The 27,048-nt window shown below is 38.9% G+C and overlaps 1 protein-coding gene across 3 annotated transcripts; it reads left to right on the top strand.

The window, feature by feature from the left end:
* The first annotated feature begins 9,853 nt into the window (after positions 1 to 9,853).
* hmg20a (high mobility group 20A) lies at positions 9,854 to 26,184 on the top strand. 3 transcript variants are annotated; one of them, XM_015040189.1, is made up of 9 exons: positions 9,856 to 10,136; positions 13,605 to 13,672; positions 13,826 to 14,035; positions 15,898 to 16,030; positions 17,608 to 17,645; positions 21,621 to 21,696; positions 22,264 to 22,479; positions 25,524 to 25,656; positions 25,829 to 26,184. In XM_015040189.1, exons 2-9 carry the CDS (start codon positions 13,607 to 13,609, stop codon positions 25,830 to 25,832), a joined length of 876 nt encoding a protein of 291 aa, XP_014895675.1. In that variant the 5' UTR covers positions 9,856 to 10,136; positions 13,605 to 13,606; the 3' UTR covers positions 25,833 to 26,184. The 3 variants fall into 3 exon arrangements, with proteins under 3 accessions (XP_014895677.1, XP_014895675.1, XP_014895678.1); XM_015040191.1 differs by lacking the exon at positions 25,829 to 26,184 and having other exon boundaries at positions 9,854 to 10,136; positions 25,524 to 25,660; XM_015040192.1 differs by lacking the exon at positions 13,605 to 13,672 and having other exon boundaries at positions 10,036 to 10,136; positions 13,750 to 14,035.
* The last annotated feature ends 864 nt before the right edge of the window (positions 26,185 to 27,048 follow it).

Here is a 27,048-nt window from a genome sequence, read left to right as displayed (position 1 = left end):
TTGGTGCTTCTTGGTCCGCAGCCAGAGCCAGAGCTGTGTTGCAGGAGATACAACTCGTCTGTTACCGAGACAGAAGGAAATGGAGCTTGGCTCGTCGCACAGGGCCCCTCACAACTGTATTTCTATCAATTTGGCAGCGGGGCCCGCTCGGCCACCCCGAGCCCCCTGTGTGTGCTCATCAGCGAAGTGTCGCGTCTGCCGACAGAGAGCTGCCATTTGTTCGGGGAGCGCTCCCCACAGAAACAAACAACAACAAAAAAGAGGAGCCCCGTCTTTTAATTGCGGGGTAATTTATCGCCTGACTTGCTAATTAAATTGCATCGCCAACCAGTCTGCCGTAGCTCCACAGAGTCTGTGTTTGAGACTCCAGACTTGGCCGCGAGCGGGAACAGAGCACGGGGAGCAGAAAGGCGGGAGATGAAATGAAGCCGAGGAGGTGATTTGCAGAGGAGACGAGACATGAGGTCAAATGAATGGAAAGAAGAATATAATTGGATGAACGGAGGAGAGACACTGGGACACATGACATCTCTGATCCTTCCTGCTTGAGTGTCACCAGAAAAGGAAGCTAGATGTGATTCGCATGTTCAAATAAGCCCCAGTAATTAAACTAAGCGTGACAAACTGCGGAAACAAAGATGCAACCAAAAGCTCAAACGTGTCAAAAAGAGATCACTTATCGTCGAAATCATAACTTCTTCTCACAGTTAACAGTGAAATTGATTCAGTATTTCATGATGTACTGAAAGACGACAGCACAGCCATCAGTATTTCTAAATCACTGAGGTGCTTTGTTAACTTACAGAGTCATGTTTAAAAAAAAAAACGCCATCTTAAAAAAATATTAACAGCAAGGCAAAATTTCAGGTATCATCAAAGTTTTAGTAACTTTTTAATCACAGACTGTATATTTATTAGGAAGTTATTTGATAGACCACACCACAGGGCAGCGTTGCACAGTGGAAAGACGAGAGCTACGTGGACGTCAAGTAAAAACCTAGAACTGCAAGCGGTTGTCAACGGGTTCCAACCCTGAATCGGACTTATGAGTCCATTTTCACTGGCAGTTTTAGTAGAACCGAACATCATCGCTGTTTTGCAATGATGAACCGGCAAAGCTGGCAGAGATGTAACCCAAAGACACTTGAAGAGATGAATATAAACCCACTGCACAACTTCCAGATTCTCTTTGTAAAAAGTGTTAAGTTAAATAGTTACATTTCTCCTCGATTTCACAATAAAATCCAGCAGCAATACAGAAATTTGTACAGTCAGTCCTGCAAAAGTGGATTTTTGTGGTGGTCAAACACATAAAAGGAGAGAGAGAAAGAAGAAGAAAAAAATAACACGTCTTTCTTCTCCTTATCCACTGCGTGCGTTAAAGGACATGATGGGTCGCCATTTTCCCAGGAGCCACAAATGTTTCCTGTTTTTTTTTTTTTCTACTCTTGCATAAATGCCTGTCGCATTCTGCAAAGTGCAGAAACATGTCAGACAAAAGTGCTCAGCGGGCTCCCTGGCTCATGTCCTGGATGGTCCCGTCACAGGGACCCCGGTGGGGTCGGGGAGTGGGGCTGGTGAGGACATCCACAGGTTGGTACATACTTATAGGGGTAGCTGCAGATCACTGCTGTGACATTTTCCTTCCCTCATGTGACCCCAGAGAACCGTGGGACATGAGCCGGTTCAGGTTGGGCCATGACCACAGAAAGCTGACAAACATCAGTTTTCATGTCGCTGCTAAGAAATGTTATAAAATTGATCTTTCTATTTGAATACAGTTTCATTAGACTTTGCTTGTTTAAACATTTGACAGTTTACAGCTTATTAAGTGCGACTTAAAGGAACTGCTGAATTAAAGGAAGTGAACTTCTATTTAATAAATGTGAATAACACGGGGGGGAAAAATCATTTATTTGAGTAATTTGATTCTCTAACTAAAACACATTCAAGGATTTCTCCCAGAAAACTTGCTGAGCCTGGTGTTTGGGGCGCTCTGCAGTCATTCATCCAGCAGCCCGCCGTGTTTTGGAGTTTAAAAAAAAAAGTTTAAAGTTGACAGGAAATTTGAAAATATCCTGTCATTATCTGTGAGATTATAAGAGATAATCTAATGTTATTGGAAGATTAATACCTGAACACCAATTACAAAGTTTTTAAAAAATGCAAACATTTAAAAAAAAAAAGTAAATAAATGAACAATGCTAAGCCTGGTGGGGGCATAAGTAAAGCCTGGTGGCCCGCCAGGCTTATAATACACTGGGGGAAACCCTGACATTATATAGATTGTCTTATTTCTGTTTATTGTAAAGATTTTCCACTTACAGCTGATGAAAACACTACTAAAATAAAAACATTTTAAAGACATAAACATGGGCTTAATAAAAAGTGTGAATAAATGCTGTTGTGATTTTTTAAAGGTTACTTTTAATCTGAAAAAACAATCCTCATGTTACGGCTTTATTACCAATTCTATAAAATTAATCTGATTCCTTCAAATTCTACACTCAACGACTTCTGCCCAGGTCTCTCATGAAAATGAGATGCAGATCTCAACGGGGTTTACCTGGTTAAATAATGGAAATAAAAATAAATAAATAAAAAAAAGAATATCCCAGTTTGACTAAGTGGGGGGAAAAACTGAGACTTTTGCAAATTTATTAAAAATACAAAACCAACAACCCACATTCATGTAAGTTTTCATAGCCATTTTTGAACTTTGAGGAGAGAGCTAAGTGACAACAGTTTGGAATAAGGCTGTAGCAGAATAAAATGCGGGGAAAATGAAGCACAATGAACATTTTCCATATCTACTCTCTTCTTGAATCCTCATTTAAAAAGATTGAAAAATCTTAAAACTGCGAACTATTTTCAAATTTTAGCTTTTCGAGGCAAAATGGCTGACGTGCTAAATTTGTTCTGCCCCTTTTCTTTTATCAGATTTATTTATTTATTTATTTATTTATTTATTTATTTATTTATTTTTGCTTGATGTAACACCAGGCCTGTGTCTGTGTTTAATTAAATGCTGCATTCGCCCGCTGAGCTGGACTCACAGCCGTCGTTCTCATTATCCATACAGTATGTCTGAGCATATATCGCACTCATCAGCGCTCAAAGCTATCACCCCCTGGTTCATTCAGCAAGATTTTCTTACTTATTGATTTTCGTTTCTCCATTATCTGCCGGGCGCTGAACAAAAAAAAAAAAAAAAAGATAAACGTGGCATGGTTGGGGAGAGGTACTGTCATTGTGTATGAATTTAGATAAGGCATTTAAAGCTCGCAGCGGCGTCATGCATCAAGTTATCATCCGTTGTCAGCTTCTCTCTCGTCCTGAGCTCTTTTCAAAGGGCAGCCGGGTCGCTTTTGAGCCGCTATTTGAATTCAGGTTTGCTTCCCAGTAAAAGGTCTTATCCGGTTTGTTTAGCATGTATCGGTGTATTTCTTTAGGTCTCTGAGAATGTACACATTGAGGCGTTCTTTTCGAGTGTTTCCGTAAACGCAGACGTTATCTCTGTTTTGATAATGAGGCCTTGGCTGTAACTCAGCACACGTGCCTTTCAGGTTTATATTCACGCAGCGTTTAATAGATATCCTGTGTTCATATCTCATTTATTTTTGACAAAACACCTGTGAGGTTTTCTTTCTTCTTTGCGTTACAGATGAATTCTCGATCAGCCTTCGTTTTCGTTTTTCAGTGACTGATGCACACGCATGCCGGCGTCGTTCTTGAACTCGTGCACCTCTTTCAAATGCTGATTTGATTCAAATACTAATTTCCAGGGAGACTCTTTTTTTTTATTTATTTACATTAAAAATTCAGGTTGATTCTGAAAAAAAAAACACACACACAAAACAAGATGTTAAAATAGGCGTAGAATTTCTTTGGCATTGAGAGTAGTGAATTATATTAAAATGTACATTTCTATCAGAAACAACATCCCAGTCTGAATAAATAAATGCATTACGTGTGTAAAGTGGAAAATATCAGTGAGGAGTTGAATGAAAATAAAGAGAACAGGGTTTTTCGGCTAGATTCATTGGTTGTCTTTAAGGGGCTCTTCAAAGGCCTTGAGCTTAATGAAAATGTGAGATATTGCCGCAAGAGCAGCTCAAAAAGCTGAAAAGCTGATTGAGATGTTAGTCATAATGCTTTCTGGAGAACTAATTTGTAATACAGGTGAATTAAAAAAGGTGAGTTGACAAGAAGCCTTCTGGTTAAAGACTACTCAGGGTTTCTGAAAAGAAGGAGGCACGAGGATAGTCAACTCCAGGATTCTGGAGGAACAGTGTGGTTATTGTTCTGGCGGTGGAACATCGGACCAGATCTGCACCAGGGTCCTCAGAGTTCACCCAATCAGTTTATGTGCGTTTCTTGAACTCCGGGAAGAGTTCAAGAAACCTGCTCCCCCAAGTACAACTCCTTAAGTACTTGGGGGAGTATGGAATATCAGACTTGTATGATCCGTCTAACAGATTAGTTACCTGATCCCAACGACAGAATATATACATTAAAAAAGTTAATCATAACAACTGAAAGATTTTGACACATTTTCGGCACAAACTTCAGTTGTTTTTTGTGTGTGTATGCGTGTGTGTGCGTGCATGTGTGTTTTATGCAAAATAGAAACACAACAGACCACTTAAAATGATCAGTTTCTCTGATACTTTTACTTTTTATAAATATATGTTTGAGTAAGATGAACATTGCTCTTTTATTCTATGAACTACTGACATGTCTCCGAAATTCCAAGCAAAAATTTTGTATTTATTTGCAGAAAATAAGAAATTGTCAAAATAACAAAAAAGATACAGTGCTTTCAGACCTCAAATAATGCAAATTAAACAAGCTCATATTCATTTAGAAGCAACAACACTAATGTTTTAACTCAGGAAGCGTTCAGAAATCAAAATTTGGTGGAATAACCAGGAGGTTTTCAATGGGGTTCAGTGCTCTTAATTTTTTTCCAGAGTGGGCATGAAGGAAAATGATGCATTGTTTTCTAATATTTGTACAAATCAAAAATCTGAAGTGGGGGATGTGCGTCTATATCCAATAGGGTTTTATATAAGGAGTGTTAAAGTAAACATTTATAGAGTTCTATATTTATTAACCTGCAATTTATTTGGGAACATCAGAGCTAAGGGCCTTTTTTAGAGTGTATATATATATATATATATATATATATATATATATATATATATATATATATATATATATATATATATATATATAAAATCTTTCAGAGCATCTGAGAAACTTTTCTTGTAAGATGATTTCTAAGAAAACTTGTGAAAAAATATGTTGAATCTGAACATAAGAGCTGTGCTCCAACCCTTGAATATTCTCCTGCTGAAGCTAAATCCCTAATTTGTGCCACAGGCATGCCTTTTATTCTGTGGTAGATCAACAAAACTCTCATACTTCTCTGCTGCCCTCTACTGGATGATCTTCAGAAGCAATAGCAATAGCCCCATCCAAGGTGAAGGTTTCCCAGTCGAGACAATGTAGTGAAAATGAGACATGACAAATCTGACGAAATGAGGTTCAGAGGACGATGGTAATGATATGCTCTGAGATAATATAGCCATGCGATTCATGATTGGCGGTCATGATTGCACGTGCCGCATTTTATAGCCTTTTTGGCAGGTGATTTCGGCGAGAGGCGATAACGCCAATCACTGAGATCATCTGCTGTCGGAGAGTTTGATTGGCAAGGAATCCAGTTTTATGCACATGCATTCTAGTGTGTCACGGCTTCTGGGAGCGATGAGAAAACTTCACGCTGTGTTCTCACACTGAGTATAATGTCCCCAAACCCATTGGGATTATCAGTGTAATGCCCTTTTAACTGCTCTGATTAGCTGCTTATGCCTTATTAGCCTGCTGCGCCACAACAAGAGGATACCGCCGTCCTTACATCGTTTCAGTGTTTGTTTTGGGCAGCAAAATCAGAGGAAGTCTCTGAGGAGCTTTTGGAAATGCTGTGTGACCTTCAACAAAGTTCAAAGCCACGTTTTACCTGCACATTAAAGTGGAATATCGACTGTCAAACACGCCACAGATCAAGCTAATGCTAATGCTAACGCCTACGTGTCCTGCCCGCGGGGCAGAAAAATACAAAGGATGTGTGAAAAGCACTTAGTGGCTCCCACTGCGGTTCAGTGGAGTCCAAAGACAAACACATTTATATTTTACTACAGGAGCAGAACCTCATTAGACACGGGCAAATTACCTGTACAAAGGTTTGAAATAGCGATAGCTGTAACATTTCGTTCCAAAGACTTGTAGTCCTTTTTTTTTCCCGGTTGTATGAGGACCTTCCCCCACCTATTGCTTGCCAAGTCAGTCGATTGGATGACTGAAGGTTTTTACGCCGTTCCCTGACTCATCAGAAACCAAATTTTGGCTAATGGGAAACATTTCAAATCATGAAAAACACACAAACCTCCAGACTTGTTACTTGAACAGACAGTCTGACTGACTTCCCAATAAATATTAACTTGCTTGTCATGATTTTCTAAATTTAGTGGGAGATTTTGCCACAACAATAAAAAAAATATTTTTACACATTTTACCAAGTTTGCTAAAAAATGTAACACTTTTTCTTTCTTTCTTATTTTTTTTTATTTATTTTTTTTTTTTTACAAACAACACATTTTTATCAAATTTCTACTTTAGGGAGCATAAAGAACTGCAATTTCCTTTTCACTGACACCAAAAAGTAAACGGCAAGCTGGTTGCAGAGAGAAGCCGATAACTTCCCCCAGAACAGGCGATAGTATTGTGTTTATTTCTCAAGTTATGTGCATTCATATTCGAGTTATGACTCCATTTATGTGTCTGGAGGTTTTCTGTCAATAGGAGAGCCTCTCCCCCACACCCCCCGAGTCTCCTGCTGCTCGCTGCAATTGATTTTTATATACATTTTCAATAAACATCAAGGATCTAAATGATCTGCTTATTATCATCTTTATGTTATTTTATCAAATGCTTGTGCACAACCCAGAGTTCCACGCCGAGGCAGATGTTCCTTGGCTCAGGGACGCTGCAGCCCTGGACTTTTAACCTCCTAATTAATGAGCAACCTCCTCCTCCACCTGAGCTGCGGATCTCATACTCCTCAGCGTAAAGGCCAAATAAATATTGTGATTTATGCTTTTTTTTTTTTTTTGCATTTAGTAAGAAGCTGTTATATATATATATATATATATATATATATATATATATATATATATATATATATTAGGTGTTTATATGATAAATTAAGACAATTTATCATATAAATAGTGTGGTGGAAGAAAAATATATGTTTTTTTTTGTGTTTCATTTACAAATCAAATTAAATCCTCCCTCGGGAATACAATTACAACTATTTATTGAGAACGTCTACAAAAAGCGATTTTCAAGTCTTGCCCACAGATTCTCAATTGGAACTTTGATTGGGCCGTTTTAACACAAACATAGTATGATCTGAGCCATTCCTTTGTATCTCTGCCTGTAGTTTCAGGGTTGTTAGGTCCAACCATCAACTCTGCCCAGCGTAGCATCCCCACAGCTTGATGTTGCCACCACCATGTCTCACCATGTTTAATCGTGTTCTGTTTTAAGTCAACTTTTAGGACTCATGGCATCACGCATGACATTTTATCTTGATATGTCGTTTTGATTTGTCTTTTAACTTGTTTTATGTTGCTAAAGGCACATCTGGGGATGTGCATTGCGAATGAACTAGGGCTCTAAATGTCGTAGTGTTCTGCTTTTTGATTAAGCTTAACACCTGTCCTCATGCAAATTAAAGACAAAAATCAATACATTGTTTTTTTTAAAGTTCAAATTCAGGCCAGCAATGCAAGCTGTACTTCAATTCTTATTGGTATTTGATGTGGTGTTTGATATATTTTTAGACTGCTTTCCTAATTGGACTAATCTACTGTAACTTTACGCCTCACCACTCGGCGTCCTGATGGGTGAGGAAGTGTGTGTCAGCGTTTTGCCACTTTGCAGCTTTAAGACTTATTATTTGCCAGCAGCTTCTCCAGCAGGAGCAGGTGGCTATTAGTTTGTGTGTTAGGGGGGGTTGTTTCAACAACTATGGATTATTGAGTCTGTATTTAAAAAAAGAAAAAAAGGGGGGAAATGAAAGTAAAAAAAAACCTAAACAGAGGCAGCTGGGAGCTGAACAGTTGGTCTGCATCACGGCTCGGCTCCAAGTCACCCAATTAGTGACTAACACGGCTCCACGCTGCAGCGACGCTTCTTATTATTTAATGACTGTTGCAAAAAAAAAAAGGAAAAAAGTGCTAGAAAATAAAATTTCTGCTAGCAGATAATTGCCGTATTTCAAGCAGATACCTTTTCTTCTGTGTTCAGAAGAAAAGGTGGGTACCATAGATTTAATTGGTTTTCACTTCAGTTGAAAAAAACAAAAAAACAAAAACAAAAACACAGCTCAGTAAAAGATCTAAACAAAACAAAGACGAGCTGCAGAAAAGCCAAAGACGACTTCTCAAGACATTGTTCATCTTTACATTCGTTTTGGGCGTTTGGTGCTGCGTTTAAGCTTTTTTTGTCACTTTGGTGAGATAATAAATTGTAACGTTTATTGTAAATGTTTCTCCAAATAAGGTTAAAACTGGACATATAGGCTAAAATATATCTTTTGGTTAAATGTTCACTAAAAAGCGGTAACTTATGCTTCTAGAATTGTTTTCTATTAGCTGGTTTCTTGGCATAGTTGAAGCTTTTAAGCCCGTCTAGTAGCTTTGCATTAGCCTGCCTCATCCAATCTAAAAACCGTTCTAAAACCTGTTTTTGAGTGAGTTTGGTATCATTATTCAAATGTTTACATCCAATGGGGCATATTTTGTTAGTGTGCTGCTCTGCATCCATCCAACTCTTGTTTCTTTTTTTAATTCTATTGAAGATGTGTGTTGTAGTCACAATTCTCACTGGGAAAAATAAAAGGTTTATTCTAGAAAATCTCCTACCACCGTCTCTACCATCATCCCGTCTGTATGTAAACATCTGACTAGAACTTCAGGAATACTTCAACAGGAGTGGTTATTTGTGGAATTAGATATTTAATTTCCCCAGCCGCTGATTGGATCTTCTTCTATCTGTTAAAGCAACGTGCTTCTCTTTGGTCTGTGACTTCATTAGCTAATCTCCAAGAGGCAGCTTGATGTGGCCAACCTGTGTGTAATGAGCCTGGCAACTTTGCTGGATTAGCACGGGATAATTGGTATGAGATTGCAATCAAAGATTCAATTATGATGCGGGTGCTAACTTATTCCCCCCCTGACTGTTGATTTGCAGTGTGTTCGTTTCAAATAAGTGTTAGTCTTTCCCTGACACTTAATCCCAGACAACGTTTGAGATACGTGTTGACTGTCTGTCTGGATAATTTATTTTTCTGCATTTTGTCACATTACAACCACAAATCTCTTACAGGTTATTGAGCAAACAGCATTATGGAGACCAAAGAATGCACCAAGACGTGTCGGGCACAAAGTTGTGGAGGCGTTTAGAGCAGATTCTAAAATGATAATTCAAGGTTTGAACATCTCATTATGAGATATCTATTCACATAGAGACTTTTAAATATTGCTCCATGACTGAGCTCAGGCTGTTTTGAAAAGAATGGGTTAGTATTTCCGACGTCTCCATGTGTCAAACATTTATCATTTTCACAAAATCACAGTACGCATTACAGTTTGCGGTTGTAACGTGGCAATATGTAAATAAACGCAATGAAAGGCAATGGACACCAGAGGGCAGCAAAGGAAGGAAGCTGGACGGAGGTCTTGGCAATACGTCCACGATGAAAAAGGAAACCCAAAGACCAGCCAAAGAACTAGAATATATAGAAATGTGTATCTGCCTTTAGAAAATTATACTGTTTATAAGACTCTCGTTGTTTTATGTTGCTTCACTAATATACATGTCTTATCTGTTGTAGTTTAAACTGAGGTAATAAAGTTGCTAAGTATTTCCTCTAACAGATAGGTTTAGCTGGATGCATTCGGACATGAATGTATAGTTGTTCTATCTACTGGGTTTCTATGGCGTAGCTGTTGTATTGTTTTGGTTGGGAAATTTGCCTTATGGAGCAACGACTCACTTTCACTAAGGTCAGTCTTTAATGCTTGGATATCACTGTATGTATGAAAATAATGTCATTCGGTATGATTAACAACGCTATTAGGAGAAAATAAAAGAGATAATTCCTCCTCTCGTGTGTTCGTTGCTAACTGAGCGCTAATGTTAGCTAGGTGCACAGTTAGCTGCCAGCTCAGCAGTTGGGTTTATTCTTACTCTTGCTAATGTTAAATCAAAGTGAATGATTGGTACCTCGCGAAAGTCGTTGTCGGCATATATAATACTGCTAAATAAAAATGCATGCTTTCGTCATTAAAGCTGTTAAACGTGGTGATAGCTAGCTGTTAGAACATTAGCATTATGGACTGCAGGTGATGATAGCCACTAACTGCTGTTGGTTCTATAATTGAATTGTTTGTCCCACAGCCCCGGGTATTGTTAGTCGTGAGCATGCAAACTGGGGCTGGTAAAGGTGCCTCTGAACACATATTGCTAATATTGTATTACGTTAATGTTAGTGATAGCTTTCAGAAGCGAACCCAAAGTTAAACAAGTAAATTATTCTCTCTGTACAGGCGAAATGTTTCTAAGATGTATGTCTAAAAATATATATTTTTTAATGTTCACAATATGTATTTAGACAGATGGTGGTTTAATAAGATATTCACAGATATTTATTAGCAACATTTTTTTTTTTTTTTTACTTAAACGTGTAAGCAATACTAAAGGAATCTAGAAATAAGGTTCCGGTTGATGTAACGTTAAGATAGTTGACCATCTATTTAAGTTAAGCTGACCATTTAAAACGAAGCATTACTTAAAAATTTATCTTAACCCCGTTCAGTTTTCTGCATATAAATTCATTCATTCATTCATTCATTCATTTAATTTTATTTAAATGTGGAATACATCAATAATGTGTAATTTGTCTTTTTAGATAGTAAAACCTGACAGTATGTAACAAACTACTCTGCATCGTCGTACTTAACCTTTCTCTCTAGTAATAGAGGTATTCTCTGCTACGTAATTTTATTTCTTTATTCATCTATTTTTTTAATTGAAAGCATTGCTATACCACTATGACACACAAATAATTATTTAATTATTAATTATACTATTAAGTGGGAGCCAAGTTGTAACAAAATTTAAGTTTTATTGACCTTGTGTGCTTTATTACTTTCTCATTGATTCAGTTAGCAATACTTTTTCTTGCATATGGGCATTTTACAATATGTGATAACTCATACTGTTTGAACAAGATAAGTATTACAAGCATGCGTATATAATATTTTAAAATCAAATTTTAAATATTTTGCAGTGTCTTTTGGGGGGGGTTTGCGCTCAAATATTTGAAAGTAGGAAATGTTATATGAATGGATATTATTAATTTGATTATGTTCTATTTGTTTTGTATTAAAAGTCAACACATTTTCTCTTTATATTTAATAACGGCTTTAATATGACTTAATATTTAGACATTTGTTAGCTGTCTTGAAATGGTCCTCAGTTTCTTTTTTCTTTAATAAAGGCTACATTAGTTTCTCTGCTCACACATATAATGATAATCATTTAACAGAATTGATCACTGATTTAAATGCATGTTTCTAAATGCATTAGTTGGTGATTTCTAAGCTTATTTTTTGTTACTGAAACCTCATTGATTACTGTAGAGACAACCCAAGGGGTTGGTCAGTCAATTTCTAAAATGACAGAGATATTTACTTTGAATCTTAAATCTTTTATTTGGGTAAATGGTGTGATGATAAATCCTGCTTTGCTCCAGTCCTTAAATATCATCAAGCTTGTAATCTTTGAATGAATATATATAGGTTGAACCCCAGCAGAGGGCAGTGCTGCACATTTATTAAGTGACGTCTGGAGAGTTCATTCTCATTAGGGGTGCTCATGTTTTATGCGTTCCTATTTGGCTTTAATATGTTTCCATACAGCTAAGCTCTGGTGTCTTTCAGCCCGATCTGTAAGAACTGCATGGGCGGTCCTAGACAGGGGCCAACAGGGGCCAGTCCCCCTGTAAATCTGGTACCGATTCCAGTTTTCGCCCCCATTCTGAAGACATATTATTTAATTAATTGTTTTACAATATGCGGTGGTACAGAAACACCAGTTAATTCCTGCCTTCACAGTTTTACTTTAACTGTGAATTCAAAAATTAAGGTGGTGCACTTTTAGCTTCAGCCGTATTGAGATTGGATCTCAGTTTTGATATATTAAATCATGAAATATTGGCCTTTTTTGTTTTCCAATCTTGTGTACTGAGCAACTGTCAAGACAAGTTTATTTGTAGCAAAGCAGTTCAAAGTACTTTATGCCATAAAAACATAATAAAGCTGCTCAGGGTTTCCCCCAGAAAAACTTGCTAAGCCTGGTGCTAGGGCAGTCATCCAGCCCACCGCCATGTTTTTGAGTTAAAAAATGTTTAAAGTTGATAGGAAACTTGAAAATATCACTTGGTAGTTATTGGAGTACTGGAAAATTAATACCTAAACACCAACTATAAAGTCTTTTAAAAAAGGCAATAATTAAAAATAAATAAACACTGCTAAGCTTGGTGGGGGCACAAGTAAAGGCTGGTAGCCCACCAGGTTTATAATACACCGTGGGAAACCCTGCAGCTACCATTTATGAAACAAGCAATAAACATTATGTTTTATCAAATGGAGCATAAAAACTGAATCTCCATCTTTGGTTCTGCTTCTGGGAATGCAAAGTAGACCAGAACCAGAAGACCTGAGTGATGTGGAAGGTTGATCCAACAATATAACTACTGGTATTTTAAAAAAAATGCTGATCCTAACTTAGCCACTCTGGTCAAAATAGTCTAGAACCGCCATTGATGAGCTAAAAACAAAAATGCTTAAAAAGTCTCACTGAAGAATTGAACCAGTTTTGGTTAGTTCAGCTTGTCAGTTCACACTATTTATGTCTAAATGTCACAATGACGTTTTCCACCTGGTTACACACACATAAATTCTAATTCTGGTCGCCGTACGAATGAAAAGTTAGCATGTTAACGTTTCAGGCGGTACAATCCCTCCGCCCCGTTGAAATACAACTTCTCCAGCATTTTCAGCGAACACCGTTTTCTTTCCCCGTCACTTTCTCATTAATGATTGATAGCGGCAAGACATTTCTATTAGAGGAAACATGGCCAGCCAGGAGGAGAGCTTGGAGCCCAGGCTGGGAGGAGTTTGGATGGAAAGTAGATCCAGCTGCAAAAGGAGCAGTCTATTTCCTGGCATTGCTGTTCACTGCTTCCAATGTGTTTGAGGAAAAAGGAAAAAAAAAGAAAAAAGCTCGACCCACTTTTAGCTGGCAGAGGGTGTCCCATCTGGCTGCTTCTGATAAAACCCTACCTTAGTTAATCACTGACCTTTTTGGATCTTATGTAAATGCATATTAAATTTACCGATATTAAGTTTCAGATTTCCTGTTTTTTTTTTTTTGTTTGTTTGTTTTTTCTCCTTTGTGTTCATTGAAAGTGATGGATGAGCAGACGGGCTCTCCTGCAGGCAACGCTGACAACAACAGCCAGAGAAATGGAGATGAGGTAAGAGGCTAACAAATATCAAATGACACATTTTTCACTTTTTTTCTTTTTTTCCTCTCTTTCTACTTTTTCTACGGAGGGCAGGAAACTCCCACGAAAGCTGCTACCTGCCGCCTTCCCCCTGTCGTATCTCAACTTGTGCTGTTCCTGCAGAAACCTCGACGTGGCAGCTGGACCAAAGGGAGGAAGAGGAAGAAGCCAATGAAGGACAGCAATGCGCCCAAAGCTCCCCTGACGGGCTACGTTCGCTTCATGAACGACAGGCGGGAGCAGCTGCGGGCGGAGCGTCCGGACGTGCCCTTCCCAGAGATCACCAGGATGCTGGGCAATGAGTGGAGCAAGCTGCCCCCGGAGGAGAAGCAGGTCAGGATGAGAAGTTTCCAGAGGGCGCTCGGCTCTTGGGCGCGCAACCGTGAAGAGAAATGTCTGGAAGGCGGTGTTTGTGTTGGCTTCCCGTCGCTGCAGCGGCAGCAGCGCTCAAAACAGGACGGCATCAGAATTAACCAGCAGGCACAATAGATCGTGGAAAACTCTTGTTCTAAGCCAAACTACTAAATGTTAAATTTGTGTCTAAAACTTGTCGCTCTTTAGACCCTAAAACATCGACCTTTTTTTTTTCTTTATGGAATACCTGCACAGAATGTGTACAGGACAGTGACAGTAACCCTAACTAATGACAGCCCTTTATCTTTTCAAGTCAAGTTTATTTATGAAGCGAGTTTCATCAACAGTTAAAAGTGCTTCACACAACAAAAACATAACACAGTAACCAAATATGAAACAAGCAATAAACATTGTTTTGTCAAATCTCATCATCAAAATCATCAAGTAAACACACATCGAACATGTTGATCAATGTTCCAATGGCTGCTTGTCCAAAGCAACTCTAAAAGCAGTCTTTGCAGTTTTCTGGAAGTTTGTTCCAGATTTGTGGTGCATAGAGGCTGAATGCTGCTTCTCCTCATTTGGTTCTGGTTCTGGGGATGCAGAGCAGAACCAGAAGATCTGAGGGGTCTAGATGGTTGGTACAGCAATAACAGATCTTTAATGTATTGTGGTGCTGAACCGTTCAGTGATTTATAAACTAACAGTATTTTAAAGTCTATTCTCTGAGCTACTTTAAAACTGGTGTTGTCTGTCTTCCTGGTTTTAGTGAGAATGAGAGCAGCAGCCTTGTGGATCGGAACTGATTAATATCTTTAGGCAAACCTGTGAAGACACTGCTGCAGTAGTCAACGTGACTAAAGATAAACGCATGGATGAGTTTCTCTAGATCGCGCTGAGACATAAGTCCTCTCATCCTGGAGATGTTCTTCAGGTGATAGAAGGCCGACTTTGTGACTGTCTTAATGTGGCTCTGAAGGTTCAGGTCCGAGTCCATCTCTCCTCCCAGGTTTCGGGCTGATCGCTGGTTTTCAGTTGTAATAACTGAAGCTGTGCATTGACTCTAGATCTATAACTCTATATCATTCCTCTTTAAGTTGAAAGATAATAACTTCAGTTTTGTTTCTGTTCAGCTGGAGAAAGTTTTGGCACATCCACACATTTTTCTGTTCTAAGCATCTGTTCGGTGATTGGATGGGTTCAGAGTCACCTGGTGACATCGTGATGTAGAGCTGTGTATCATCCGCATAGTTATGGTAACTAATCCTATTTCCTGTTATAACCTGAGCCAGAGGGAGCATATAAATATTGAATAAGAGGGGTCCTCGGATTGAACCTTGGGGTACCCCACATGTCATGTGACTTCTAATAAGAAATTGACTACTGAAACTAGGAAGTCCCTGTTCTTTATGTAAGAGTCGAACCAGTTGAGTACTGAGCTGGAGAGTCCGACCCAACTCGATTCAGTAAAATGTCCAACAGAACCAGCACTGTGGTTCTCCCACAGTCTGTGTTTATATGGATGCCATTGGTCACTTTGACAAGGGCAAAGTGATCAATAGTTAAATAGTTTTGTTGTTAAGAAACTATTTAACTATTGAAACATCTTTTTCAATAATCTTGCTGATGAGTGGAAGGTCAGAGGTCGGCCTTTAATTCTACTGAATCTCCAACCTATTTTGGTTTGGTGACTTTTTGTCAGAAAAATCTCTGGCTGTTCTTTTTTCTTCCCTTTTTTTTCTTCCCTTCTTTTAATTAATCTATTTTCCACTAATAAAGAAAACTAGTATTTTTGAAACAGATGCATGGACTTTTGAACGTGTGCCGCCTTCCCTCCGCAGCGATATTTGGACGAAGCGGAGCGAGATAAGGAGCGCTACATGCGAGAGCTGGAGAAGTACCAGAAGACCGAGGCCTACAAGCATTTCACCAGGAAGGTCCAGGAGAAGCAGAAGGGCAAGAGGCACCGGGGAGGTGAGACACGGTCAGGCGGCCAGCCGCCTTTCCCTTTTTTTGGGAGGCGGGGAGGAAGAAGGAACTTCGTGTTAGAAAAGTGTTTTAGTGAGACGCTTCCTGTGTCTGAAGATGTTTGGATAAATCAGTCATCGTTGACTGAGGAGTCCTTTCCAGACTAGATGACTCACAGGAAGTTGAATGTGTAATGAGGGTAAGTGGAGGAGGAAGCAGTCAGGAATGGGTGGTTTCTCTTTTTTGCGTGACCTTTCCGATTCCTTTCACCAAAACATCCAATCACCAAGCGATCAGCTGGAGCTTTGGGTTGCATTAAGTTCAGTCTGTATGGGCAACTTTTGCAGACGCCTGTGTGGTTGAAAGAAAGTCAGGGAAATTTTAAAAGAGTTCTCCTTTTTTTTAAATTAAAATAAGTATTCAACACATCACAATTTCTCATAGTAAACATATTTCTGAAGGTGCTAGAGACATGAAATGTTGAGCAGGTGTTTGTAACAACCCAACACTGCAAAAACAAAAATCTTACCAAAAATATTTTTCTTCTAGTTTCCGATGCAAATATTTTAGTACACTTGAAATAAGGCAAAAGTAACTTTCCAGCAAGATAAATAATTGTGTTTTATGAAATGAAATGACATCAGACTTGCATATAGCACGGTTTCAACCCTCCAATGATTGTCAGAGATGCTTCACATGAAATCAGTAAGTAATTTTTTTTTTAATTTTTAAAAACAATAATTTTAAGTTAATATAGTTTTAAGTCAATAATTATTGAATATAGATACAAAAAGTCCTATTTCCACTGGCAGATTTTTTTACTTAGAACAGGAAAAATGTCCTATAATATATATATATATAATATATATATATATATATATATATATATATATATATATATATATATATATATATATATATTCAATAATTAGACTTTATCTTACTCAAAAGTTACTTTTAACTTAGTCGAGTGTACAAAGATTTTTGTGCTAGAAACTTTGTGAAGATTTTGTGTTTTTGCAGTGAACTAATCCATCCACAGAAAGAAACCAAAACAAGCGAGTTCAGAAATGAAGTTGTGTGTAATAATGTGAAAAGAAATAGGGGAAAAAGTATTGAAAGAAATACCATTAGAAGTGTATTTACTATATAAATATAGTTTATTTCACCCACTGTAAATCAAATCAGAACTACAAATGCTATAAGTGTATTTTGTCCAGTCAGTGAGGAAGTAAAGGTAGCAGTTCAGACAGCTAAACATAAGATTCAATGACCTTCTTTTTGCCATTTTTGGCCATATTTTGCATCTGTTTATCTTGAAATGTTACATCCCCCGCAAAAAAAAAAAAAAAAAAAGTGAGGAAAAACAGCTCTGCTTGGTGAAAAAAAAATCCCCTTTCCACTGAGCTTGAAGGATTGCCTCATTTGAGCTGATTGATATAAAGTGTCGACATTTTTATTGACCTCTCTGTTTTCGTTCATTTCCCTGAGTTCGTAACGAGCCGACGACAGGCCCACAATCCCAGAAAATCTGACTCATCCGTGATGATGTCCCCTTCATTTACTCTTTCCTTCCTCTCCAGATGTTGGGCACCAAGTCGCCAGCGAGGCTCTTCATGAGGTCAGTAAGTCTTTCCTGCCTGGTGGTAACGCTCAAAATTGCCCTTCATAAGTGCTAACTATCATATTTCATTAGGGGAAGAAACCCTCTTCTAGTTCACTTAAGAGTTTCATGTGTTACACAACCCTATTAAGTCATGGGGTGAAAAGCTCTTACCTAAGGGGTTTGTGACTTGGGCCACAAAATGAGCTGGACGTTTTATGAAATGATCACAAAAACATTAACAACCAAAAAAAAGATGAGTATTTAAATCATTTTTACAACATTCTGCTTCCTCAATAACTTCAGGGATGTGGAAAATCCAGCTGAAGAGAGTGGATTTCTTTTTCTTTATGCTTTCCTCAAGGAGCAGCAGGCGGTTATGAAAGAGAACCCAAACCAAATGGATTGATGAAACCATTTCACTCACCAAGATCTCTCTGGGCAGGACATTTCATACTTCATCAGAACTGAAGTGCAGAACTCCTGGGAAATCTTGGTGCTGTCAGTTCCTCCCACAGGAAAGAGGTTCTGCCCATAGTAAATGTGCAAAGAACAAGCTGCAGTAATTCCCAAAGCACAACGATGGAACGGTGACTGGGTTGGTCACTGTAGTTTCTGTGCTGTGATCCGCAAAACTGAGGCTGTGATTTTTCCACAACTCGAGAGTCTTTCTGTGAATTCAGTCAGCGCTCAAGTAGCTGTAACTCCTCAGAAACAAATGTCCAAAGCTGGAAATATCCAGGAGTTTCACGATGAATTCACATTGATTAAAGTGTTTAGTTCACTTTAATCAAACTCTAGTTCATTTGCCCAAAAAGTCTGGTTCCTTTGTGAATGTGCAATCGAACTCTGCAAGCAAACTCCGGTCCACCTTAAATCCTAGGTGTCTGTTCAGTTGAAGTGAACTCTGGTGCAGTTTGCATTTCAATGCAAGCAGACGGGTGACTGCGCCCAATGCAGGAAGTGGATTATGCTGCCGGGCATTCTGGGTAAATCCAACCAAAGCAAACATGCGAGTCTGGCGTTAGTGTGAGAAGTGGCTTTTGGTCTTTTACCAAAGACAAAAGAGAAATCTTGCAACCACCACTCCATTTTTGTTCACATTTTGTCGTCTTAGGAGGTTTTCTTCTTGTTTCCTTCAGTAGTTCTTGGTTCAGCGCCACCTCAGGCGAGGAGGTGAACATGTTTTTCAAAGGGTTTGGTTCTTTTGATGCAATGTGGTGTGAAAGCGAACCGCAGCAGCCCAAAATGTAGAAAAAAAAAAAAGTTGCAAATTTTGTCCCCAGTTGAACCGAGTCTACCGGACTATCAGGTGTGAAAACACCCTCAATCAGAGGAAGCAAGCTGAGCACTTTCATTGCCAAGATTTTCTATAGAGGTGAGATGTATGCCTACTGCAGTCAGCGGTTTTAAAAAATACAGTGAGCTATCTTTGTTGTTGGCCAGAGTATTGGGAATATACTAGGTGAGCATCATATAGGAGACTTTTGAGTTAGGAAATAACAAGTGATTGGGATAATTAAGGAAGGACTGCTTATTTGAAACGGACTTAAAAGATTGACTGAGCATATCTAACATGCTCTGATGTGGTGTTTTATTATATGATATTTTGCTACATAATTGTTCAAATATATATATATATATATATATATATATATACATACATACACACACACATATCAAACTTTTTTATGCACTAGAAAATTGGCCACATTGTAGGAAAGAAATGATAAACATGCAGACGGAGCTGAAAAATAATTGAAAGTTATTAAATGTGCTTTACGCTCAATGGAAAATCTTGACAGTATTGACCGAAGTTGATGTTATGACTCAGATTTTTTTTTTTTTTTTTATGCATGATTGTGTGTGGAACAATAAAATCTAGTCATGCTGGAGAGGGATGGTTTTCTGGTTTGTTCTGAAAGCTGGTAAGTCATGGGGGGGAACTTCTGCTATTACATTTTAGCATGGCTCTTTCTGAATAAATAATTCCATTGTGAAACATGTCATGTGGCGTTGATGAGAGATGGATACGCATTAACTGTGGGTCTGGCTGTTTTATTTTGAAAATGCATCCAGCAGCAGGCCTGCCTTGTGTTTGTCAGCCTGCAAACAAACACAAGGCAAGTTGTAGATTGTAGATATGCAATCCTGACTGAATTTACTGGCACCTCCTGATAAGGATGCGTGAAGAGCCTGAAAACGATTTCATGTAATTATAGAAAAATTCAATTTGTTTGATGCGAGTGAATTTATTCAGGGAGGAGAAATGTCATCAGCAGGGCCAGATTTACTTGGATGGAAACCATTTTGGTGCCGTACTCACTAAAGAATTACATTTTTTTGCTAATTCAAATTATAGCGCATTATTAAACATGTATTTATTTAACCTTTGTTTCACCAGGAAAAATCCACTGAGATTAAAAATCTCTTTTGCAAGAGAACCTTGGCCAGTACTGGCAGCGCCCCACAAAACATTCACAACAAATTGAGTATTGTTTATAGTTGAAAAAATCCCAAAAGTATTACTACAGTTCACCTTACATGGATCTATGACTCTTATATAAAGTACATTTTTAGCAAAACACACATTCATAAATAAATGTGTAAGGTGTCCTCCCCTAAAACATCTGGCGCCCTGGGCTACTGGCCCTGATAGCCCTTTAGGGGAGGACACCTTACACATTTAATTTTTATTTATTTTTTTTTTATGATCAGAAGTTAAATTGGACTTTCTAGTCTTCATACTTATATTTAAGGTTTCATTGGTCAACTCCCCCCAATGAAATCAGATAAAACTCCTAATATTTTAATAGAAATTATTGTTTTAAAAACCCCTCATACTTCTAAACCTTCCAAAATAGCAAAAACCTCCACAAAGTTTGGTTTGTAGATCTTATTGATGTGCGAAATTGTAACAAGAAAACAGATTCAGACTTCTGCCAAAAAAAGGGGAAATGGGCCGTCTCTTTTTTCATGGCTTTCTTGGTCCTCAGAACTAAATCCTTTAGAAAACTTGCAGGGTGAGCTGGAGAGAAGAGTGAATAAGAGCGTATACCCAAGACTCTGGATCATCTCCAGAGACGTTCACTCAGTTGAACTTAAGAAGCCCGTACCGCCTCTAGCTGCAAGTTCCAAAACAAGAGAGAGTTCCTCCAAAGGAAGATCGCCGACTGCTACATCAGTGACCCTGCATTTAACACAAGGCGAGAAAATACCATGGTTTATTTAATTTTATTTGGGGGAAAAAAACATATACCAAAGACGCAAAATGCTACTTTAAGTGTATAGAAATGAACTGCTAGTTTAATTGATCAACTCCAAGGCTGTATAATCCGTGTTCCCCCCTGGGAGCGCCGTTGGCCCTTCCTCTGGCACCAAACGTTTAGTGCTCATTGTTGCACGACTGAAGCCGGGGGTTAATCCTCCTTAGACCTGTGTTTATGATCCAAACGCTTAGCTTCCACTTACCGTGCAATTCATTTTTATTAACTTCAGCATGTAATTAAGAGACTTTTTTTTCCGTCTTTCCTCTGTAGCTACTTTCAGAACCTCGCGGAGGGTTGTGGCCAAGGTGACTTAACCGGGATGAGCGTTGCCGTGGGAATAGTGTCGCTTCCTCCCACCCCGCTCCTTCCAGATTAGCACCAGCAGGGGGATTCAGCATGAATGTCATTATGCTGGGGTGGGGGGGGGATGAAGAAGGATGGCGAGTTGTTACAAAAGGAGGGAGTGAAAGCTCTATTGTATCGTGTTCTTCTGTTTCAGCGCCTGTTTTTAGAGCAGATTTATTGCACAGCCTTTCCTATCTCGGATGCAGAAATGATGAAATTACTTCCATCCCCGCATTTCATAAAAACTGTATCGCAGTGTACGTCTTGTGGCCAGATAGAAAATCAATTACCAGCCCACCCAGAGCCAAGTAAGATAAATGACTGTGTCTGGCAGTTCGGCTAATCTTCCTCCCTCTCTAATGTCTTTGGCTGTAAACAGAAAGACGCGGAGGGAAAGGACAGGACTGTGTTTGACATCCCAATCTTCACGGAAGAGTTTCTCAACCACAGCAAAGGTAAAAATAAAGGAGTCAGGAGGACGACTTAAGTGTCTGAGCGAACCCTTAGAGCAGGAGTGTCAAACTCCATTTTTATGTTGGGCCATATCAAAAATCTGAATGCTCTTAAAGGGCTGTGTTGATGAAACCAATTAAACTGTTAAAATATAAGTAAACAGCTGTTCGCCCAAGACTGTTTTAGTGCTTTTTTTGCAATCAAAATTACAGATTTTGTGAGTAAATTTTTTGTAAGGTATTTTACTACGTGCCATATCAATTGCAAACTATAACTTGACATCAAGTAAGGCTGAAGCAGCAGTCACTTCAACTCAATGTTTTTGACCTATTTGAATAAAATTTGCAGTAAAAGCAGAAAAAAATTTAGAGATTTGTTGATTTTGTGTGAATTTTTCAGATTTGTGAAAAACTGGAAGGACTTAGTTGGAGTATAGAGGGCCACATAAAAAGCTACAGCGGGCCAAATCTGGCCCCCGGGCCTTTAGTTTGACACATGTAAACCAAGAGTTGACTCTTAAGAGCATGTGTGTGTGTGACTGTGGATTTTTTTCCCCCCCACACCGTTAGCGCGAGAGGCCGAGATGCGGCAGCTGCGCAAGACCAACATGGAGTACGAGGAGCGCAACGCGGCCCTGCAGAAGCACGTGGAGAGCATGCGCGGGGCGGTGGAGCGGCTGGAGGGCGACGTGATGCAGGAGAGGGAGCGCAACGGGCTCCTGCACCAGCACCTGGAAACCCTGCGCCAGGCGCTCACCTCCAGCTTCTCAACGGTGCCTCTGCCAGGTGAGAGAGACAGCGCCCTGAAAAGTGTCGACGAGTCTTTGACCTTTTTGCATTTTGCCATGTTGCACTGTGTGTCGGCACATCCTTAAAAAGACATTTTAAGATTAAGGACTTAAAATGTTTTAATTTCAGTTTTAAAAAGTGTGCTGGCCATAAATACGTCATTCACAGGTCTTAAATTTTATCATGGCAGGTGTATTTAATCTTTTATATTTCATGTGGTTTTTATTCTCGCAGGACGTTCTGTCAGGCAACAGTTTGACTCACACACAGGTCACTGTTACTAGCTGCTAACATACTATCGCTAGCTAGTTAGCTAGCTTTTTCTTAATATTTTTTCCAGCGTACAGTGCGCACCGGGACTACTTCTTATTGTGTTGTAGCAAGTGTAACAAGTGCAAGATGGTGTGTGGCAGAAAAGTAGCACTGCGCATTTTGCCAAACAAAACACTTTGGAAATTAAACATGATTGCTGTTTGGTCAACTATGGTCAATGTTGATCGAAAGATGGATGGAGGTAAATAATCCAGTGAGAAAACCAGTTAGAAGCTGCAAAGCACTTAAGACCGTTGCAGAGTTTCACCAACAACAACCCTGAACATTCAGCCAGAGCTACACATGTTCACGTGCTGCAGCCGTCCAATCAAAATCCAGTCTTGAATCTGCCATATCTCCCACATATACATGGAGTTTGCTGCATCTCATGTACCAAGCTCGTTTTTTTTAAACAGTTGTAAACATATTAGTCATGTTGCAACATCTGCAGTGAGTTGTCCTTTGTAACTTTATTTCACATTGATATTATTTCCCACGCATTTTAGCTCTCCTGACAGCAGCCCTGCAGACTCGGCAAACACCAGGAATAAACATAATAGGCCCATAAATTATTGCATCAGAGCTCCATAATGAAAGATGATTACAAAACTTCAGGTAGTGCCTCTGGGGCGTTTTTTCTTTTTGCACTTCCTGTTGAAGAGCTTGTAAATTAAACTGGGTAGAACGAAGCCTTGTGTGCTTCTTAGTTTACAAAGAGCAGGTTTGGATTTATTTTCCCCACTTTGATTGTGTTTATTTTTTTTTAGTTGTTGGACTTAAATCAAATGAAATTACAGCTGTTTATGTTTCCAGGGTTACGACTTAGCCACGGGTTCTCCGCATGTCTTAAACTTTATTGGGAAATCTTCCTATAACAGTAAGGCACGCTTTTGCTTTCATAAGAAGATTTTATTGGCGGCGGTTCTGTAAATACGGAAGAGGATAAGGGCCACTGAAAGGAAAATTGCCTCTTTTTTTCCCTCAGAGTTCTTAGAGTATCTTTGGTGTTTTTTGTTTTTCCTCAGTGGCTTTAATCCTCCTCCATTCACAAATCACGCAAGTATCTTTTTAGTACGTTTTTCTTTAAACGCAGAATGGAAACATTGAGTGCTTTCATGTATTAAAAGCACAATTTAAAGTAATTACAAAGTAAGCATAGAAGCTTTAAAGAGCTAAAACTGCAGGAATAAAGTGCACAAAACGTCAAACAGAAACTTCACTGATAGTTTAGCCTTCAACAAAAGACAGAAGGCTGGAGAATCTTCTACAGAGAAGTGAAACTGGATTGGAATAAGGCTGAAAAGTGAAGCCTCTTTCCTCCATTTTTCGACTCGAGAAATTCCAGTGAAGCGTGAGTGAGCCCGCGCTCTGAGGACGATCTCTTCTTGTGAGGTTATGGGGAACAATAACATCATTTAGCTCATTAAGGGCTTTCTATGGGATGAAGAGGATTTTATATTCTCCGCATGTTTGTGCCCGACTGCAACTTAGCTGCAGCGTTTAGGATCAGCGAAACGATTTTAAGCAAATTGTCTTGAGACCCCCGTACAAAAATGCCATCGCAGTCACGCGGCCTGGAAGTAATAAACGCCTGGAATGGGTTGCAGCTTCACTTGGGACGGGATGCCTGTGAATGTGGCGCATTGAAGGAGAGAATGGGAGAGTTAAAATGACGAATCCGCATGGGCAGTAGCAAAGTGATTACAGGTTATTGTCTTGTTTGAGACACAGATTCTTGCTGAACTTTTTCACATTTTGTCATAGTTGATTATTTGTTTTGTTGTGTTTTTTTTTCCAACACAAAATATGAAGTGGAATGAAAATTAAATGGGTTTTTTTTTTAAGTTGGCCTGTCTGTTGTGTTCCCTCCACTGCAAAAACACAAGATCTTAAATATTTTTTGTCTAGTTTCTAGTTCAAATATTTTAGTACACTTGAAATAAGACAAAACTAGTAAGTTTTCACCAAGATATTGGAGCTTGTTTTAAGTCAATAACTCCTTCATATTGATGGAAAAAGTAAGAGGAATAATCTGTCATTAGAACAATAACATGGACAAAATGTCCTGTTCCTCTAGGCAGATTATTTCAGGTTATTATACATCATGGCGTTTTGTCAAATGTGGAGTTTAAGACGTAGTAAACACAGTGATCATGGCAGAGAGAGACGACTATTATGAGTTTGGAGTGGGAGGAAATAATGATTGATGCGCCGCAACATCTCATTTTGTTTTCCATGTTGTTGCAAGCCAAAAAAAATAAAAAATACCCAGAAGGTGTCTTTGGAACGTTAGCCTGCTACGTTGGACGTTTTGGTCTAAAAGTATGTCGTTCCTCGGACAATCGGTCCCCAGAACTATCAATCCTGCTGTTTTCCAGATAAACTCAAAAATTCTCACCAATCGCCCCCTGGGGTAGTTTCGCATGGGCAGGGGGGCGAAACTGAGAAGGGGCTCAGAACAAAATGACGATTTCCACTCGTCGATGAGCCCTTTAGGTTGGGTGAAAACTTTCAGATTTTCATTTGTAAAAAAAAAAAAAGAAAATGTCAAAAAGCCACGAATCATTTTCCTCCCACTGTGAGACGAACCTTTACGTACTCTCGTTTTGTCGTAGAGAATCTCAATAAAGCATGCAAAAGCATCGGAGCAGATGTGAAGACGTTCAATAGGTACGAAAACGCTTGCGATGCCAATCTGAACACTGAGGACTCGTGCTTCCTGTCTGTAGGCAGTGGAGAAACCCCGACCTTCGACACCATCGACTCTTACATGAAGAAGCTCCACACCGTCATCATCAGCAGCCCCCAGGAGCACGAGAGTCTCATCAACACAGTGAGAGACGTAGTCAGCCGCCTGGACAGGTAGGGACGTCTTTCACTACGTCTACTTTAGGGGTGTATTTTTTTATATTTCTCTCTACCTGATTGACAAAACAACTGAACCCGGAGGTTTGTTCATCTGGTGTCTAGGTGAATCAATGGCGCTCACTCTGAACTCCAAACGCTTTTTTTCTTTTCCTCATGTTCGGAGCAGATAATCGGATGGAGTTCACCTGATCTGATGGACCGGGATTCGTCTTCAAGACGTTTCATCAACTTGTCGTCTCCCAGTCGAATTACAAAATGTCCAGACTCTGCTGTGGTCATATTGGTGAATGTGCGGTAGCTTCTCATATTAATTTATTTTGTCCCCAACAGTTTACACCCGATCGGTAGGGCGGTAGTAATCTTTTTGAACCGGACATTTTCTGTTGTTTGCATCCTGTCCATTCACGTCTGCCTCCTCACCAGACCCATCACTATCATACATGATGTGTTTGCATTAAGCCGTTGCCGAGAAATATCCCTGACATGTCTGTTACTCTCGTATAATTAGTCGAAGGAGAAGAAAAAAACTTGTGCCATTATTTGTTTTTCCAATTGTGAAAAGTGTTTGTATTTTCAATAAAAATGTTTTCATCATTCAATTTTCCGTTTTATGACAACCTCAGAACTACAAAAGTAAACATTTAAACGTTTATGTATTTGCTTTTGTAAAAAAAAAATAAAATCCAAAAATTAACACAAATACAGGAAATAGTCAAAACGTTTTCCCCTAAAATGATAAAAATGTATTTATATGTATTCTGTAGCTAGAGAATTCTGGATCAAAAGTTTATTTTAGGTACAAAAAGTCTGAAATACGCCCATATTTTCTAGTGTAATGTATATTCTGATTAGTTATACATTGTTTGTCTTCATTTGCTTGTTCTGTATTTTTTGTTTTATATTTTCTGGCTGCATTCTTTGTTTTTCTTCTTGCGATTCGTAGTTCTGGAGCAGGACGTTCCTGTTATTAAGCTGGACTTCAAACTCCATGGTGCAGGAATTATACTTTAATTTAAACCTGATAAACACCACTAATACTTCAACTTAGAATTTGTCTCAAAGTTTTAGTTTCCAAACCAAATTGTACAAATGGGAAAAAAGAAAAAGTTAAATCAATTTAAGAGGGTTTAAGAACTTCTCAGGTTTCTAGGGGTTTAAAGTCTTTGCACTATATCCATAAATCATCTGTGGCTAATCGCCACTAATTTGCCAACCTGCTCGGTTTGTAGCTAATCTTATTTACTCCCAGTTTATTCAGCCAGTTAAGCAGCTCTTCAGAGACGCCGCAGTTGGATTTGCTAAACACTTCGACTTTAAAAATTAAAGTAAATATTCCCGATTTAAAGCCTATAAATTTTAATGTGAATAAACAGATTTGCTTTAAAT

Source organism: Poecilia latipinna, unplaced genomic scaffold (genome assembly GCF_001443285.1).
Source record: "Poecilia latipinna isolate Pla-1442-1.1 unplaced genomic scaffold, P_latipinna-1.0 Scaffold499, whole genome shotgun sequence".
Classification (NCBI taxonomy): Eukaryota; Metazoa; Chordata; class Actinopteri; order Cyprinodontiformes; family Poeciliidae; genus Poecilia; species Poecilia latipinna.
This window is presented reverse-complemented; position numbering and strand designations above follow the sequence as displayed.

Bases quoted from the DNA above. Each gene is read 5' to 3' on its own strand.
- hmg20a (XM_015040189.1), top strand. From the start codon at position 13,607: ATGGATGAGCAGACGGGCTCTCCTGCAGGCAACGCTGACAACAACAGC. The intron at 13,673-13,825 runs GTAAGAGGCTAA...CTGTTCCTGCAG, and splicing joins GCCAGAGAAATGGAGATGAG to AAACCTCGACGTGGCAGCTG. The intron at 14,036-15,897 runs GTCAGGATGAGA...TTCCCTCCGCAG, and splicing joins TGCCCCCGGAGGAGAAGCAG to CGATATTTGGACGAAGCGGA.